The sequence below is a fragment of the Protopterus annectens genome, chromosome 11.part0 (genome assembly GCF_019279795.1).
Source record: "Protopterus annectens isolate FY-2018-M chromosome 11.part0, PAN1.0, whole genome shotgun sequence".
NCBI classification, from domain to species: Eukaryota; Metazoa; Chordata; order Ceratodontiformes; family Protopteridae; genus Protopterus; species Protopterus annectens.
In genome coordinates, this window is record NC_056745.1 from 1,045,205,830 (window position 1) to 1,045,225,496 (window position 19,667).

General features: G+C 38.5%; 1 protein-coding gene across 1 annotated transcript in view; it reads right to left on the minus strand.

The window, feature by feature from the left end:
• LOC122815689 (copine-8) overlaps positions 1–19,667 on the minus strand; it is a 3,116,673-nt gene that overhangs the window by 1,233,280 nt on the left and 1,863,726 nt on the right. Inside the window, exon 8 of the mRNA XM_044088391.1 lies at positions 1,622–1,725. Coding sequence (XP_043944326.1) covers positions 1,622–1,725 — 104 coding nt within the window. The remainder of the gene's footprint in view (positions 1–1,621; positions 1,726–19,667) is intronic.

Sequence of the window (19,667 nt, forward strand, 5' to 3'; positions counted from 1 at the left end):
ATACATATCTGATATGTATTCCCTAACTATCTTTATTATGTCTTCTTTATTATCTTACACATCCATTTTCAGTTATTCTCTCTTTTTAGAAGTTTTCATATTCAACCTGTTCAGTTAAAAAGGTTTATTTCCTCAACTTTCCCCTTCAGAAAAAAAAACTTTGCTTAAAACACACATCTTTTCTTTCATCTGTATATAAACCTCTGTCCTTCCACAAGCACTGTACCTCCAGGTTCTCTAAAACCATTTAATTGTCTTCCTTTAATAATATTTGTAAGAATATTTCACTTGTGATATTCTGAACATCTCAATTTTTAAGGAATTTCTTTTACATTGTTGTTTAAAAGCCACTCACCACTGTTGTCCATGAACCAGAAAACTGTATCACTCATAAATGATCATTTCAGAATAGCTATGAACCCTCATTTATTTCTTTTGTCTCTCCTACCACACATATTAATATTTTCATCCCTTTCCATATCATAATACATTTAAATTATTGTCTGCACAAGTCCAAATTAGTAAAAGACCTAAAAAACACTTTAAAACTGTCTGTTACATCACTTCCGAACAAATCTTAAGACAACAAATTATCAGTCATCTTTTGATATATATAATTCATATCTTCCTTATATGAAACTTTCATATCTCTGTTAGTTCTTTAAATGTTGTAACATCTTGTCCTACTGTCCCTTTTTGCTTTTTTAAATTGCAGTTCATACCACCTATAATAATTGTAGAATACAGCTAATGTCACAAACCACTTAATTTCTTCAAATAATTCAGTCCTCTCTTTCAGATCTGCATTGGTATAAATAAAAAGTATTCTAAATCATCCCCATTTCTAAAAGTCAAAAACTAAAGCTATATGCTACTTAGCTTTATAATTATCTCATCTTTAACTTCAAAATCACCAGTTTTATCTAAAACCATAATTCCAGAACATTTATCCAACTCTTACTGTACTATTACCTCCTTTTTTCAGAGTTCATTTGCTTGCTGAGTGTCTAGAGTTTAAAGATTCTAGTAATGTTCATCCCCTCATAAATTATCTTTGTTCCCTACATTTGGTATATTTAGTCACATAGTTTTCTTTTTCAGTATTGCTCCTTCCTCCTTTCCCCATAGTAAATACACCATCTCTTCAGAAACTCTTTTACTAAATTATCCAAACCTCCAGAAAAGAAACATGCTTTAGGCATTAAAATAACTTTCCTTTGCTTTCGTCAATCCTGACATTACTTGGCAAATGTCATACTGCATTAATCTTCATACACAATGATACCCAAGCTTTGTTTTCTATGTGAATCTACAGAACTTTGGAAGAAATTCTCATATACCAAAATTGGTAAATGTCAAGACTGGACAAAGTTAAATTTGTATTTGGGATATTTGAGCTCCTAACTGATGTCTGACCCTGAGTATATGGAACTGCCTAGGAACACATGAAATAATGACATTAAATAAATCCAAAGTACTCAATGCAATTTTATAGTACATTTCTAAAGCAGATGCATCAGAATGACAACATCAAGTCTGTTGATTAAAACATAATTTTAATTTTGACATAGGACTATATTTACAGAATCACAGCTGAAAGATGTAATTCACAAACCCTTACCTTCCATCTTCATTGCTTCGATAGAATACAAGGAAGGGGTCTGATTTTCCAAAGAGGTCTTTCTTATCTAATTTATTGGCACAAAACTGCATTGTCACGACTTCCTACAAGACAAAATATAGTCATATGATTACAAAAGCTATTTGCTTAAAGAGAACAATTCAAGTCATTGGGCTTTCTTGAAAAGGGTTGATATCAACATGCAAGCAGCAAACTTCACCATATGAAAAGGCTATTTCATTAATATCTTATTCAAAGATGATATGTGAAAGTCAGGATTTAATGTAAGAAGGTATGCAAGTCAATGATGCTATTATGCTCTTAGCATAGGTAATATACTACAGTATCCACTTAAATAAATCAAATCTCCCAAATGTCAAAGTCATGAATGTCGACACATGGAAATTGACACTTGTAACATTGACAGATCATTGCAAGCAAGTTCAGAAACACCATTTTTCAGGGGAGCAAGCCTCCCCCCCCAAACCAGCAATGTGGGGGGCTGTATTTCCAATTATATACACTAACTCTGATATCACAGTCTATTTTTTGTTGTTTCCGCTCATAAATTGTTTACAATCAGTTCAGTGTGTAGTGGAACTTGACTGATGAAACTGATTTTAGAAGCACTACTAGGAGCCGGTTATTTTGTGCATTCCTTACAAGATACACTCACTTTATAAGTGATCCATTACTGAAATCAGTTTCTTAGGTGTTTTCAACAGTGAACTGTTTAGCAAATTCCTTTTGAAATGCATTCCTATTGCTTTATGAATTGTGTCAGGCGTGGGGACATTTTAGAAAATGCTGTTAAATTTCAAGGTGTGGGGACACATTAGACAATGCTGTTATATTTCAATGACCCGTCATGTGTTTTTATTTTCCTTTTCATATGCTTTTTGCACTCATTATCTAAGAGTATTTGCTGTAGTACACAGGCGTGATACAGGTCCAGATTTGTAAGCTATTTGTCAACAGGCAACACATCAAACAAATCTTCGTTCTTATGGATCAGTAACGTTCAAAGCATGATACACTTTACTTTGCAATCTTGTAATCATAAACTATCCTGATGGAATATATTCACTTTTGTAATAACAGCAGTGAGTACATCCTAATCTGAAAACTTAACAGGTTCAGTTGCTCTGAATCACCAGACTTCAAAATCTTCTTTTATTTCAAAGCACTTAAGACTGAGTTCCTTAAATACCTTGGAACTGCAGTGTTAGTTACATGTATAGTTACAACTGATGTCTCATCTATAACACTTAAAATATGCTGACAAAGCATCAGATAAACATTGGCATTGACCTGATCTGCAGAGTTCTGTTTTCAGTACCTTTAAATAGCAATATCCAAGATATATTTGGGTCAGATTCTGAAATACTACTCAAAGTAAATATTTGTTACTGCCTTTGGATGCAGTCTGGAATCTCTACCAAATGTTTTGTGTATTCCTTCAGAACAAACATGTATTCTTCAAATTGTGGTATGTTTACACTTCCCCAGAACTACATATACAACATTATTCATCCCAGTGAGAATACATTCTTAATATATCTCAGACAGCATGTTTTCATCATTTATTTTAACTAATTGTAGGAGGCACTTTTGAAATGGCAAATGTCTATAATCTATGCAGCAAATGCATTATTTTAAACTGGTCTTTATTTCTTTTCGCCTCATCTCTCAAGTATATGAAATGTAATGTGAATTTTAGGTGGAGCTGATTACGTTAATATTTTGTATTTGGCTATAACTACACTACTTTTTGTTTGTTTTACTATCTGATACTGTGCATCTTTTTTGCCAGTGCTTTCAGTGTATGCAGTCAGTGAAGAGCTGCAGCATTTCTTACTTTTAAATTTCCAGTCATGCTGCTGCTAACACCCACTTATTTGTAGTATAATTTCACAGTATAATTGCTTCTCCTGCAAATCTTTTCAACAGTTCATAAACTGTTACTATAGGTCTCTGTATCTCTCACATTTTAATAGAAACTTCTGTAGTTACGTAAATCTATCAAATTTATGTGAACTAATTCCATTACTTTTGTCATTTCATGTGCACTCTCAGTACATAAATCTGTCTTGGTCAGCAGTCTTCTCAGAAGAGTAATCATTTATTCTATGCTTGCCAAGAAACAGTTCTTCGAAAGCTTTTTTTTTTTTCAAACTACATTCCCGATCTGACTTATACATTCAGTAATGGGATCATCGGGTCTCTGTTGAACTTACAAATGATAAATGGTGAGTTTGCAGAATCATGAAACCCAGAGCCCTTCATGGTGTTGCTTTTCCACTTCTCCAAACTGGAATGAGCTTAGAAATGGTGATTTAGTAAGGGAGTTATGGGGTGGCAAAACCTACTACCATCCGGATCACAGTAATTTGGAGAAAAGTAGGAAAACAGCTATTTAAAATGCATCAGATTTTGTGATTCCAAAAACCTCAACATTTATTAAATCCATTTTTGTCTGACACTCAGAACTGTCAGTTTTCTACCATGAGATTTAAACCCAAAACACTGTACTACTAAACTTGGAAGTGAATTAAAGTGCATTTTTAGCCATTTGTCCAGTTGCTTAGATATTTTACTGCCTGGACCATCTGTATTAAGTAGGCCTTACATTAAGTTATGCATTTCTACTACAGTAGGATGTAATACAACTGACTTTTTAAAATAATTTAGAATAATTAGAGTTACAGAAATGAAACAACAATTCACAGCAACTTCTGCAGCTTTGAAACAGTAATGTCCTTTTTTTTCATCTTTTTCAGACCTCTGTTTCCAAAGGTTCAGAAAACCACATTGCCCAATTTATTCTAAGTTATGGCAATGTGTAGTTCAGTTTGTACTCATGAAAATCAGTTATGCTACTGTCCCTAGAAAGACTGGCCAATTAAAGCTAAAACTGTTTCACAGGAAGGGAATACACTAAAAGAGTTCATGCAGGGGAAGGTAGAACTCCAGTATAGAGAGATATTACCTTATACTCACTGAAGTCTGAGTTGAAAAAATAAAAGAAACTAAACCGCACCAGAACTGACAGAGATACTAAGGTGCACATCTAATTAGTAGCCTGATATCCTTAATGAGACCCACAATATCCAAATTGCTCATAGGATCATATGAGGTTACTGGGCTAATGGCCCTGGGACCTTTACAAGCCTAGCCAAGAGTTTATCCCCAAAAAAGAAACCTCAGTCAGCACCTGTCACCCCTGTCAACGAGGGACAAAGGTGAAACCCCGGGGACAAATTTGTGGTTTCCCATCTACTCATCAAGGTTGTACTTGAAGCGGGTCAGCGAGGTACTCTGTTTGAAATGTGTGGGAAGTCTATTCCAGAGACGGGGCAACCTCTGGGAGACAAACCTGTCTCTGGCAAGTTTTATTGATATTGCATATTAGATTTAGGCATATCTAGTGGGTAATGCTTGAGGAGTTAGACTTACAGATATGGAGCATCTCTAGTAGGCCAGAGTCTGATATTGGCTTGTAGGCAAGACAGAGATCACCTCTGAACAATTTGTATGATACCAAGTAAAGTGATAGAGATATGAGCCTGTCTGCATAAGGAACCCATGGATTCTCTTTGTGAGGTATTTCTGTGGCCTTTCCAGTTGGTGCAGATGTTTGGAGAGGTACATACCAAATGGGGCGTTATACTCAATTATAGGTCTAATGAGGGAGGAGTACAGAGAGGTAATAACCTCCTTTTTTCTGGATGCAATCCTTTTACTTATGAGATGAACCAAGTAAAAGTCTTTTCTGACCACTGCTGCCACATGATGGTCGAATGTGAGATTGCTGTCCACTTGAATACCCAGGTCTCTCACAACGGGTTGTGTGCTTAGAGGGTTGCCATTGATGTGGTAAACAGTAGGGACCGTGTTTTTGCCGAATGGTATGATAATACATTTTTTTGCTTTTAACTTAAGGCCATAACTATGGCACCAGTCATTTGTAGCTATGAGACCCTCTTGCAGTGGAGTCAATGATGGCACCCAATTTACAGTCATCCACAAACTTGGTCATCCACAGGCCCTTGGTCTTTGCTTGGACCTCTGAGAAGTAGATGCCAAACAGTAGGGGTCCCAGGACAGATCCCTGGGGAACACCACTAGTGACAGGTCTGCTGTCAGAGGTAGTGGTGCCTATTTTGACCTTGTGGGTCCTATCTGTGAGCCAGTTGGCCACCCATCTGACGAAATAGGGATTAACACCAAGTTGTGTTAGTTTTTCAATGATGCCCAAGTGAGGAATTCAAAGGCCTTGGCCAGGTCAACGTAAGCTGTATGTACTGACTTTCCTTCATCCAAGGCCTTGATAACAGTCTCAAAGAAGTCAACTATGTTCAATAGGCAAGATCTGCCCCTGAGAAATCCGAATTGGGTGGGGTGAAGTGTTTGGAGATTGCCTATGTCCTTGTTTATGAGATCCATAACAATAAGCTCCATGGCTTTACAGATCAGACTTGTCAAGCTAATGGGGCGATAGTTTCCCAGGTCAGTAGTGGCACCACCTTTGCGCAAGGGGATGAAAATGGCAGTTCTCCACGCTGCTGGAATGAAGCCTGTAATTAGGCTCTGATTGAATAGGGTGCTCAGTGGCAAAGCTAGTTCTTGCTGCAGATGGTGCAGAATACAGTCTGAGATATTATCAGGTCCCATGGAAGCTGTGTTCTTTGCCTTGGGTAGGGCCTTTAACACTTACTCTATGGAGATGTGAGGTGTGGGGCAAGTATTGGGGGTGTCGACTGGGCCTTGGGGGGTGATAAGGGGGTGAAGTTTGCTCTGAACCTATCAGCTAGTAGGTTGGTTAAGTCAGCAGGATCAGTGTAAGTGGTACCATTAAGTACTAATTCGGAACAAACCTGGGCTTTGCCATGGAGGTTCCTAACATAACTAAAGAAGGACTTGGGTCCTTGCTGGACCAGGGTCCAGGGAAGTAAATAGTGTGGGAAGAAATAGCCAGGGAATTGTTATGGCTAGGCTTGTATAAGCCCTAGGGCTGATAGCCTAGTACCAACCTATGAACCTATGAACCTTGTGGTTTCCCTTTGTTTCGGAGGCTAGTTTCAACTCATAATTGGCTTTGAATTTTTTTACTAGTGATCTAATTTGCTTGTTGAGGCAGGAGATTTTCCGATTTGGAATTTGTTCCTTTTTACACTTGGACAACAGTTTCTTCCTTTTGTTGTAAAGCCTGTTGATAGAGGATGTCCACCAAACAGGTTTGGGTTTCCTTGAGGAGCAGATTTTAGTTCTGTTGGGTATAGCTGAGTCCATGCAGTTGTACAGATGCTTGTATTCTGCACTGGTGTACTGCTCAGTTTAGTTGTCTGCATCTTCTGAGGGGGGGTGGTGGTGTGACACTGCTGATACCCTCCCTTAGGAGGGTGTAGTCAGCTTTTGAGAATTTATTTGCCTGGTTATGGCTGGAGAGGGGTTAAATGGGACAGAAACTTCGAATGAGACAGACTGATGATCTGATCTCACCAGGGAAGAACATACTATTGGAGTGGTGCAGTGGCAACCCATGTTTGTGAGAATCAAGTCCAGTATGTCATCTCCCCTCATGGGGGATGAGACCAGTTGGTCTAGTGAGTTAGAGTTGATGAAGTCAAGGAATCTTTGGGTAAGTGTGTTAGTGCAAGAATAGTTCACCCAGTCTATGGTGGGGTAGCTGAAGTCACCAGGGATCAGGGTGTTAGGTGGTACCTTGATGGAGTCAAGTAGGTCCACGTAGGAGGAGTGGGTGTGCTGAGACATGGAGGAGGGCCTATAGCTGGCTATAACTTGGATGGGTGTCTTGTCAACTGTCAGTTGCACCTGGAGTAATTCCAGTACATCATGCTGGTAAACCAGTCAGGAGGTGTGCCTGTCTTTAATGAAGATAGAGACTCCACCACCCTTAGTCTTTCCAGTCTCATTTTGGGGTCAGAAAGTGTGGAATGAGGTATAGCCTGGTAAGGCAGGGGTGCTCTCCCAAGCCCTGCACCAAATGTCCATGACTGCACAGATATCAGCATCTTCCGGTGTTAGGACAGCCTCCAGTGAGTGCATTTTCAGATTAAGGCTCCTAGTATTGAGTAGCATGACCTTCAATTTGCATTTTGACAGATCTTTCATGTTGGAAGACTTGCCTTTGGGACATAGCCTAAAAAAGGCACAATGGGGGAGGCAAGAGCCTTGGCCAAGATACGGAACCCCAGGAGTGACAGTTGGAGGCATCTCTGACAAACCAATGAGGCCTGTCAACCATTTCATCCCAGGCTGACAGATACCGGATCCCCTTGGAAAGACACCAGAAACTAAGCCAATTGTTGAAGTCAATCATTTTTTGTTGGCATTGTGGCATAATTCTTGGTGAAGGTAGGATGCTGCTCAGGGCTAGGGTCACACCTGCCTGGACGTCATATTCCGAGATCTCAATCATGTCTCTCTTCATATAGTCCAGAGAGGTACGTCTCAAGTCATTCACACCAACATGGACAATGAAAGAGTCATATTTGTACCTGTTGTGGAGAGACTTAGTATGTGTATAATGTGGCGGATTCTAGCGCCTGACAAACAGCTGACCGTGACCTTCTCCTTGTTGAGCCTGGTGAGGGGCACATCATTGTGTCTCACTACTGAATCATCAATGACCAGTATATTTGGTTTATTGTTATGCCTTATGGGCTGCGTTGGTTTGTTGTTATGCTTACTGACACTGGTGTCTTCGCTACTTTGTGTGATGCGATTGGCATTGTGTTTGGAATGTTTGTGAGTGTTGTGATGCCTGTGCACTCACCCAGCAATTAAGGAGCCTCAATCCTCACCACTAACACCAGTTAGGGGCGTCCATATAGGGAAAGTATAATAAATAGACACACAGTAAAGTACAATTTCAATTAAGAGCACACAGAGATTACAGTCAGTCTGGGGCTGGTTTCTCCCTTTCTCTCCAGGTGCCCAATAAGACTTCCCACTGACACAGCTATAGGATCCAGATCTCACCCTAGTGGGCAAGCTAAAACCTCCACCACCCTCTCTGTCCAACCAGTGCTTCGTGTCCCTGCCCAAGTAACTGACACACACATTTTGAGAAAAGAGTTATATACAACCACACAGACACTCCTGGGGAAGGCTGGCACAGGTTCTCCAGTTGTGCCCCTTTTCTGCCCAGTCTAAAAGGTAGTACCAGCTGCCACCACCCACTATCAGCTACTCAAAGGCCCTTCTGAAAGGGTGTTCAATTATTACTGTGCAATATTATTATCCAAATGGTAAGTGTGACTTAACAGTCAAGGCTTATTAGACTGACTTGCTTCAGTATCAGTATATAAATGCAATGTACTCTAGAACTTAAATTAACTCTACATAAAACGGCCACAGTTGAAAGGTTTAAAAATATTTAATAATAAATAATAAAAATGCAACACAATACTTCTTACTACACAGTGCTAGTCAAGAGTTCAGAGATCACAGAGAAATACTTAAAATAATACCGTAGAAAAGTTCTGACATCACAGAAAAACAAACTAGTCTAATCCTCCTAATTCCAAGCTATTTCTAATAGAAGACACAGTTCTAAAATCCTACTTACATCTAGACGCAGGCAGAGTGCTGAGTTGGATGTTCTCAAGACAAATGCTCTGAGCTCTCTGATTCTCTTTCTTTAAATTGATAACACAGAGCTGCTTCACAAGACATCATTCTTCACACTTCTCGGGTGTTCCCAGGCTAACAGAAACTACATTTACATTTTTTACACCTGGTCAGAAACCAGAGCAATAAAGGACATTTATACATGTAAATTCTAGTCATTAACTCTGGTCTTAAAACAATAGGCAGAATGCCTTCCTCTACACATATCGGCTCCGGATTTTGACATCAAAGACATTATAAAATGCTTAACTTAGCTTTCTTACAGCAGAGTGCACTGTTGTTACAGTTTTGCAGTTCAATATCCAATGCAGCCTTTTCACATTTAAGAGAACAAGCCTTATTATTATCTTATTATCTACAAAATTCTATCTGGCTAGGCTGGCTGCCTTCACCTATCTTCACAAGTGTGTTTCGGAGGTGTCTGTTGTTTAGGTAATTTTTTGTTGAGGACACCTGCATAGGCAGGTATGTGGCTCTGTGATGTAGGTGGTGTGGTGCTTATACTGGCCATCTCCTCTTTGTCAGGAGTGCAGACTGGGGTGTGAGAGAGCATAGATTCCAGCTTACTGATGTAGATGCATCTCTCTCAAGTAGAAGAATTATGTGCTAGGAGAAGGGGACTGTCTGTGAACATGAAGCAGTTGCTACACTGTCTCAATATGCCCATGTCAACCAGATTGGCAGGGGAAACTGATGGGAATTGTCCAGACATAGTGCTCTGAATACTTGGTGTACTTAGGGAGAGCAGGGTTTGAGGAGGGTTTGTCCACAAAAACCCTAACTGCAAAATAACTGGTGCAAAGCATTGTTAATCATTTGTTTAGACCAGCTACACAAGTTGTAGTAATTCATAGCATTCTACTTACCCACAATAGTTCCTTGGGTGAGTTTTGGTTATCTAGGGATACAATCAGACTTTAATGCATCAGATATTATTGTCTTGTGTTGGAAATTAACTTTATTTTCATTTGATGAATGAGCATGTTACAGGGATGTGTTACATACTGTTCTTGTATGTAGGTACATTAGTAGGTCTAGACTCATTTTGAACTCCAGTTGAAAACTTGCCTGTGTACCTATTTAGCGGCATGAATGCATGTCTACATTATCTTTCCAAAAGATGTTTAAATACTGATCTCAAATTCCATCAACAGAAAGTATGAAAGCATACACACATGTTGCAATATATATAGTCTGAACAATCCAAAGAAAAAAAGGAGGAGGATACTGGGATGGAGAGAGCTTGGACTTCAGAAGTGAAACCACTCAAATCTCTACATTTCCGCTAAGCTCATAACACAGATGTGTTATGTTCTTTATATTATTCACTGTTGTAGTCCTCATTCCTTAGAAAGACTCCCCAAACATTGACAAAATATGAAGATGATTACTTATTTGGAAATAGGAACCTGCAGGATAGTAGAAGCAAATCATGCCCTGGCACTAGATGCAGGCCGCAGGTTATAATGTTTGGAAAAGGCGTAAATGGAGGACCATGTAGTTGCTACAAGAATGTTTTCAGTTGTGATCCCACTAAGGAAGGCTGTGGTGGCAGATATAGGTCTAGTAGAATGTGTCCTAATATGACCTTGGACTTGATTCATGCGATACTTATATTAAAAAGGATTGTAATGTACTAACCATGTAGAAAGGCTCTGATTGACATTGTTATTCCTTTGCTTTTGCAAAGCAGACAAAGAGCTGATAAGTTTTTCTGAAGTCCCTCCCTTTGTGTAAATAGAATCTGAGTTGTCTATGTGCAGCAAGAGAATGCAGGACTCATTTACCTGAGTTTTAAGGTTTTGGAAACATACTGAAAGCTGAACAGTCCGGTTAAGTGTCAGTTCAGAAACCACTTTATGCATAAAGCATGGAATAGTTCGCAGTGTAACACTGTGCTGCTGGAACACCAGGAAAGGGTCTTTTCACATTAAGGCTTGGAGTTCTGAAACTCAAATAGCTGAGGCAATTGCCATCATGAACAGGTTTCCAAGACAGGAACTGAAAAGGAGAAGAAACTGCTGGTTCAAAATGGGACAAAGTCAATTTATGTGGCAAATATCTGAGGTCCCATAGTGGTACACGCTACTTTCTTGGTGGTTTAAGATGAATAATTATTCTAAAAAATGCTTAGCCAAAGCTCTGGAATATAATCGGGGATCCACAGGCAGGCAGGCTGAAATAGCAAAAACCTGCACTTTCATAGATATATAATCTAAGTCAGATTTGTAGATGCCTGACAAGTACTCCAGGATTAATACCACTCCATTCATTCTGGGGTCAAGTTACCTGGTTTGGCACCAGAAGACTATCTTTCCTTGGTTAGGTAAGATTATCTTGTACTAGGTTTTCTTTTCTTCTTCATGATATTTAGCACAACCTTGGAAAATGAGGGTTTGCCTGGTAAGGTAAACTTAGGCTGTCAGCCTGAGTGTGGGCAGATTTGGATACAGTACAGACCCTGTATGTTGGGTCAGTAGATTCACTTATTGAGGCAACACCTTGTGTTTTCCTCCTGCTAGATTATATAGGATAGATACAGTGCTGCCTTGGCCAAAAAGGGGTTACAAGAATCATTTTCGGCCTTTTCTTCTTTACTTTTGTCAGAAAAGGGTATGGGAGGGAAAGTATACAGGAAGTGATCTGTCCACTTCAAGGAGAAAGCTTCTGTCTTCCAGTATCCTGGAGTTGTTAGTAATAAGCAAATTGCCTCAACCGCCTGTTCATATGAAGGGCAAACATATTTACATTTGGTAACCCCATCAAGTGGTCAAGTCTAAAAAGGTCTCCCTGTGCAACATCAATTTCTGGTAACGTGATTGAGATCTGCTCAGCCTGTCTGCTATCACATTCTGTTCTAAAGGAATATACATGGCCATCAAGGAGACTCCCACTTAAGCTGCAGTTTCCTATTCGTGCATAGCAGCCTGCATAGCAAGTTGTAGTGAGTCGCTCCTTGCTTATGTATGCACCACAAGACTATGGTGTTGCCTGTCTTCATGTACAAGACTCCCTCCTACAAGGCAGGGGGAAAGGCTTTTCATCCCAGTGTAAGTGCCATGATTTCCTTGATATTTATGTGTTTCTGTCTCATCCTGCCTCTTAAGGTCTCTTATACCTGAATATTTCCTATATAAACTCCCTATACTATTTCTGAAGAGTCTATTGTAAAAATCATTGTTGGTTGAGGGGTTGGCAATGACATCCCACTTTTCAAGGCACTTTTTTGGGATCAGCATGAGATTGCTTTCTTTATTCCTGGCATCAGGTAAATCACATTTTCCAGCTGGTGTAGACTTGTTTCTCATGTGCACACGTGCCAAGGAGACTTTTAAGATGTATAATTCCCTGTACCCTAATACTCTTATATGTGATTTTGTGTGTGTGTGTGTGTGTGTGTGTGTGTGTGTGTGAGTGTGTGTGTGTGTGTGTGTGTGTGTGTGTGTGGGTTCACTAAAGAATCCTGAAATACTGAAATCCTGAATTTCAGTATTTCGAAATTCTATAGCCGAAACCTTTAAATACTGAAACTCCATAACCGCGAAATTTAAAATCGCAAACCTACAGTGCAAATACACCACACACATACACATACACATAATCTCCCCCCACAATCAAACAAACAGTCCTACACTACAGACAAGCAGGAGGGCAAGTCCCCCCTGCACCCCCCCCATGTGGGGGGGTTGCGCCACCCACAACCCCCCCACTTATATATACTAACTCCAAGATCACACAATCACACACACAAAGGTAACTCACACACACACATTTCACAGCCCCTTGCACACACATATCACAGCCAAAACACACACTAACATACACAAAAGCCCCTAACCAACACACTCATATGTACTTACCTACACTTACACCTATGCATTCACACACCGCAACACCAGAAGCTCCAAACTTCGTTATTTTGAATTTCATGTTTCTGGTGTTTCAGAATTTTAAGGCTTTGGTATTATAATTTCGAAATACTGAAAGTCGAGATTTCAGTATTTCGAAATTATAAAGGGAACTGTTGAAGTGGTCCTTCAACATCTCTTGCTTCTCCTAAGGGAGGAAGTCTTTGCAATGAGAGGTGTCTAGATATGCTGCAAGGTAAATCACTCTTTCAAGAGGGAAGGAAGGAGGATTTCACCCTGTTGACAGGTTGACAGTCAGTCCTAAGTTGAAGCAATCAAGGGTTAAAGTCAAAGTATTCAAAGCATCATGGGAGGAATCTGCCAATTCTGTCAATCATTTAGATATGGGTAAAGTTTAATTCCCTTTCTATTACTGGAGGCTGATAATTTTCAAACATTCTGGGTGCAGTGGACAAGCCAAAGGACAAGGTAGTAAACCGATACTTTTCTTCCCTTCTGCAAATCTTGGGTACCTTCTCTGATTTCTGGTTATGAGAATATGGAGATATATGCCATTCAAGTCCAGGGTCACCATGATGACCCCTTGTGGTATGAGTGTCAGAAGTCTTTACCAGGTGAATGTTCCAAACTCAGTTAACTTTAGGAACCTGTCTAGAAAGAAAGACCCATAATAGATCACCAAGGCCCCAACTGTCTTGGAAGAAAGAAGGATATATAGTAAAACCTTTGAATTCTTCCCATGGGAAATGTTTTCCTAGGGCTTATATGTCTAGCATGTTGTTTAGAACCTGAGACATGAACTGCAACTGATCTTTGGGAAGAGGTAGAATGCATATGAACTAAGGTTCTTCTAAGAACTGAAGGCTGGAAACATTTATTACAATATTTAGAATATATTTGTCCTGAATGACTACTTTCCATCTTTTTATAAAGGACTACTGCTACCCTTGTTCTGGAGATAGGACTGTATCTCATACTACTAATTCAAGAACAGATGGTTGTACATATTTTGTATTTTACCCAATTTTAAGCATAGACAGATCATGGCAGAATTTATTAAAACAAAATACTTTTAAGCAGACATAGCACATTTCTCCAACATTAAGGATAAAAAAGCAAACCCACATGTTCCCACTGCATCCACTGCTGAACATCAGAAGCAGTCTCCATGTCTGTCAAAATGTCTTTGAAGTAGCAGCTGCCATTTAACATCTCCTAAATTACAGTAATAGACTTAACACCCAAGGAAGAGTGTGGGGCAGAAGGTCTGTCAGTATTTGAAGGAACAGAAATAGACACAAAACAAAAATGAAGTTGTAAATGTTGTGTCTTTCGGCTTTTCACGGTTAGGGGTCGCCACAGCAGAACTCCAATCTGCTAATGATTGGCAGTAGATTTTTACGTGCCGAGTTGCCAGCCCTGATGCACAACCTTCAACAAAGGTACACCCATTCACACGCCTCCACACAGAAGACGCTCTAGCTGAGAATTGAACAGGACAACGTCTTACTGTGAGACGACAATGCTACCACAGCACCACCAGAATGAAGTTGTAAAGATTTAACAAAATAAAGATGTACAGCTACTGTGAATAATTTACAGTAGCACTGAGAACAATACAAATCAGAGTAATTCAGGCAGAAAGTAAAAAGTACTACCAATTCATTTTACATGGGAGTTAAAAGTGACATAATTTCCTTATGTTTAACATGACTCTTATAAAGGGGATTTTAAATGAAACATGGGATCTCTGTGGTATGGTGGATTAATGCTGTGGGCTGTAGGGGAAGGGGCCTCGGTTCGACACTTGGCTGAGTTGTTTCTTTAGCGTCTGAGGTTGGCATAATGGTTAAGGTGTTTACTTTAAAGACCCAAGGTGCAGGGCTCAATTCTCATATAGGATAACTGGCTAGGCTTAAAATGGCCCACAAGAGCAGTTAGTTTAGTACTAATCTATGAACCTATAAAAAGTAAGATCATATTGCTATGACAGGCCCTGTGACAGCCATTTTGTAAAAAAAAAAAAGAAAGTAAAATACAATCAATAATTATCAAAGTGATTTTGATATATATAAATAGCTCAGAAGACAGAATTGAAAAAAAATTACTGTTTTTGAATTCCAAGGTGGAGTTTTCCTTTAATGCAATTAAAACTATCTTGTCAATGAAATTATTCAAGTTAACTATATTATTTGTTCTAATCTACATATCACTATATTTGAAATATAAGTCAAAGTAAATGCGTAATACTACTAGTATCATATCAAATATAAAATACCAAACCTCATGCCAGAGATTATCAGAAATGCTATCAACAAACATACTACCACATATACACAACTTGTTGAAAGCATAAGCTGCATAAGTCATCCACAATACCACACATCAGCAGCAAAAATGCAGTAGCCAAAAATATACAAATTATAAACCCTCACCATAACACTACTCACAACATTTTTTTCTTTTACTAACAGGAGGCACATTGGACCCTCCTATATCAAAACCCACCTTCTAACTCTGCATCATCTCTGCACTCACATAATTTGCCCTCCAACTCCTCCTTAACCTCCATATTTTGTTAATAGTTTATTCCCAATAGTTTCTCGTCCTCAATTAGAATTCACTGTTAATGATCCTTAGACTGTTGTGTTGCTAGATTTTTACTATTATTGTGGAATGTAAAGTCAGTTGTAATTCACTGTTAATGACTCTTAGACTGTACAGATGGTAGATTTTATTATTGTAGAATGTAGAGTTTTTTGTTTTACTGTAGAATGCTACATAAAGCTGTATGACCTCTTTGCTTTGTATGTGTATATGCTAATATGTTTGTCATTGTTACTGGATCTTTTCTCCCCGGACCTCCACTGAAAACAGGCTCTTTTTAGGCCCAGTGGACTTCCCTGGTCATTTTAAATAAATAAATAATAATAAAATAAGGAGGCATCTGAATAAATCCAAGTCCATCATTAGTACTTTTCCATAACAGAGATGTTTTCAGTCAGTGTTGGCAACATAAAAAAGTACAGCAATAGAAAACTGTATAAGTTTTTACAAAATTTGATATTATGGTTATAAGCAAATCCTAGTTAAAATCAACAAATGTCATTCACAAAAATATTCAGAAATAAGCAGCACAAATTAACAAAAGTGGTCCCAGTGTGCACGGACCTGAAAAAGCATACCCAGCCACAAAATAATGTCTCAAGTACTCTCTAAAGTGGGAACATTTGTTTAACAGGAGCATTGGGTAAACAAAGGGACCAGTTTCAGACTAACTTGAGCATTTTTCAGCTTATAACTAATGCTATGCTGTAACAACCCACCATGTGATCTAAAGCAAACAATGAATACCTTCCATCTCCAGAACATGTAAAAAACATAGAAAAAGCATAACAAGAACATATATCAATTGTTGCACATTAAAATACAGCAAGACTTAACACTGCCAACGCAAATGAAATAACCACCCTTCCAACCTTACTGACAGATTTCTGCTTTCCATCTCCCAAATGGCTACAACATAATTATTATTAACTTCACTTTGACCTTCTCACAGGAAAAATACTCATCTAATACATACTATATCAAAAGATTAATTCTAGTTTGCCATCTTACATCAAATAAATAGATAATCTGACAATGTATACTGAACGTAATAGTGACCCTACAAAACAGCAGTTTATCAGATCATGGTGGAATAGATAATACTTCTCTAAAACTTACTTTACTATCAGTGTAAGAAAACACACAATTATGAGACAAAACACTGGTTTTAGTACAAGTAAGGCAACTGTATATCCTTATGATACACAAAAATATGTCTTAAAAATGCATAAATCAAGATCATCACACCTGCACCAAAACTGTATTTACGCACCGTAAACAATCCAACATTGCATAGAATAAATGAATAAAATGCCAGGCAAATTCTTACAAATCAACAGCATTACACTTAACTGTAACAATAGCAATTGTAGCCTTTGTTTTCATTTTTATTTGTCATATGGTAATTGGAGAGTTATGAGCATCCCACTTTCCTTAATAAGGGATATATTCTTCCCACAATCCATGACCCTGAACACATTAAAAAGTCCATCCATGTTACATTTCGCACTAACAAAACTACAACAAATGAATAAGTGATTCATTCACATCTACCCCATGGATGCCCTTTGCTCAGATACCCTATACCCAAAATTCATCTATGTCTGTGGGATATTTTTCTGTCAGAATATTGCACTTAAAACAGTTTAGCTTTACAAATGGGTACATTGCCCAAATTCTTAGATGTGCTACAGTTACTCCACTTCCAAACAAATTAACTCAAAACTTTAAGTAACTATAGATCTACTCTAGTCTTCTCCTCACCCATTATGTAAACTACTAGGAAAAGTCATCTCACTATAACCATCATTTAAACCACAATAATCTACTCTGGTAACATTAGCATGAGTTTGACGAATACCATAATACAACACAACTACTAACCATATCACATTCAAAAATATTATCAAGAAATGGAATGTCATGATTTAATACAAGCAATTTACACAGAACTTACAAAAGCCTTTGACAGTGCCTACCACTGGATTTTTCTAAAATTCCACCATATTCAATCTATCACAGATGAAATAAACCTGCTTTAACAACAGCAGAATTTAAGAGTCCCACCCATGTGGAATCTCATTTCCCAATCCAGTTTCCACAGGAATCCCACAATGATCAGTGCTCAAATAATTTCTTATTTCTATATTTATCAATAAAATCACAGATATCATCTATACTCTATTCATAACCCCCACACACCTGACCCAACATTTCACCCTCATGACTGAATTCAATAGCTGTCATCATCAAGATCATAAAAGCTAAATGTATACTACAAGGTACCCACCAAAGGATAGCCTTTTAAATTTGACATAGTTATATCATCCTCTGCTGGAAGCTGTATCAAAGAAATACACAAGTAAAACAACATGGAAGTTTGACTAGCTTACACATAGCTTTTCTGCCAGTAGACACATAAGTCAACAAATTTCAGTCACTCCTAAAGACATGCTGTTTACTACCACAACAACTAAGTAAAGATTCTTAAAAGCTTCTAATAAAAAGCACGTTAACTCCTGCCTTTGACTACTGTGGTGGTGGTACTGCGGTAGCATTGTTGCCTTACAGTAAGACGTTGTCCTGTTTGATTCTCAGCTAGAGCATCTTCTGTGTGGAGACATGCGTGAATGGGCGTACCTTCATTGGAGGTTGTGCATCAGGGCTGGTAACTCGGCACGTAAATATCTACTGCCAATCATTAGCAGACCGGAGTTCCACTGTGGCAACCCCTAACCAGGAAAAGCCGAAAGACACAACAACAACAACAACAACTCCTGCCTTTGACTACTCACCCCCAGTTATTGTTCATCCCACAAATATTTAAAAACTACAAACTTGGCAAAATAAAGCCTGCAGTTACATGTGCATCCCAAACAGTAGATCACTGTTTTCTGACAATTAAATAGTCACATACCCTTTCAATGCATTTCCAAACTGAATTTACAGCAAGTTATTAAGCTACTACATCCAACAGCAGCAACAGTCTATGCAAGTTATTAAGCTACTACATCCAACAGCAGCAACAGTCTATGCAAGTTACTAAGTTACTACATCCAACAGCAGCAACAGTCTGTGCAAGTTACTGCATCCAACAGCAGCAACAGTCTGTGCAAGTTACTAAGTTACTACATCCAACAACAACAACAACTACAACAGTCTGCGAAAGTTGCTCAGTTACTACATCCAAATCACCACGCCAAGCCATCGAAAATGACCACAATTAAAACATCTTTAGGGTACAATGCTGGCTGGAAAAAATAACTGAAAGTTTTCCTTATTTTTCTGCATCTCTGATTTCTTGGACTTATATGGAAAGATCAGCACCATATTCAGATAGCAGCATTACAGAGATTACAAAGCCATTTTGTTAATAGCCTCTTCAAAGGAAGAAATAACCTTGCATTGCAAGGATAGGGTGAATCATCAGACGAAACTTAGAAAATGTATATGCTGCTGTCACAGCAATGGCAGATGGTGAATAGTATACAGTATTACAAAGTGCAAAATGATGTGCTTTGGAGCAAAATACCACAGCTATTCTACCTTCATGAAGGTGAAGTGGAAATAAGTACATAAAGGAGGAGAAGGAAAGTGACATGCAGCATAAATTAGAAGAGAAGATCAATAAAATAACCAAGTGTAGAAGGGCCTATGGGTAAGTAAAAGTTGGTACTTAGCAACACAGCCAGACGAACTGACTCTAGGGAACCATGTTAATGATTGTGATCTACAATGTGCAGATACCATACTTACTAAAGTAGGATATAGCTATGGTGAAAATAGGCCAGAATGACTATAAAACCCATTATGGATTTAACTGAGTTAAAATGTAAAGTCTTGTCAGTTGCCCTGAACATGTACAGCATGAACAAAAGGAAGTGAGACGTAGTATTGCCATACAGGATTCTTCA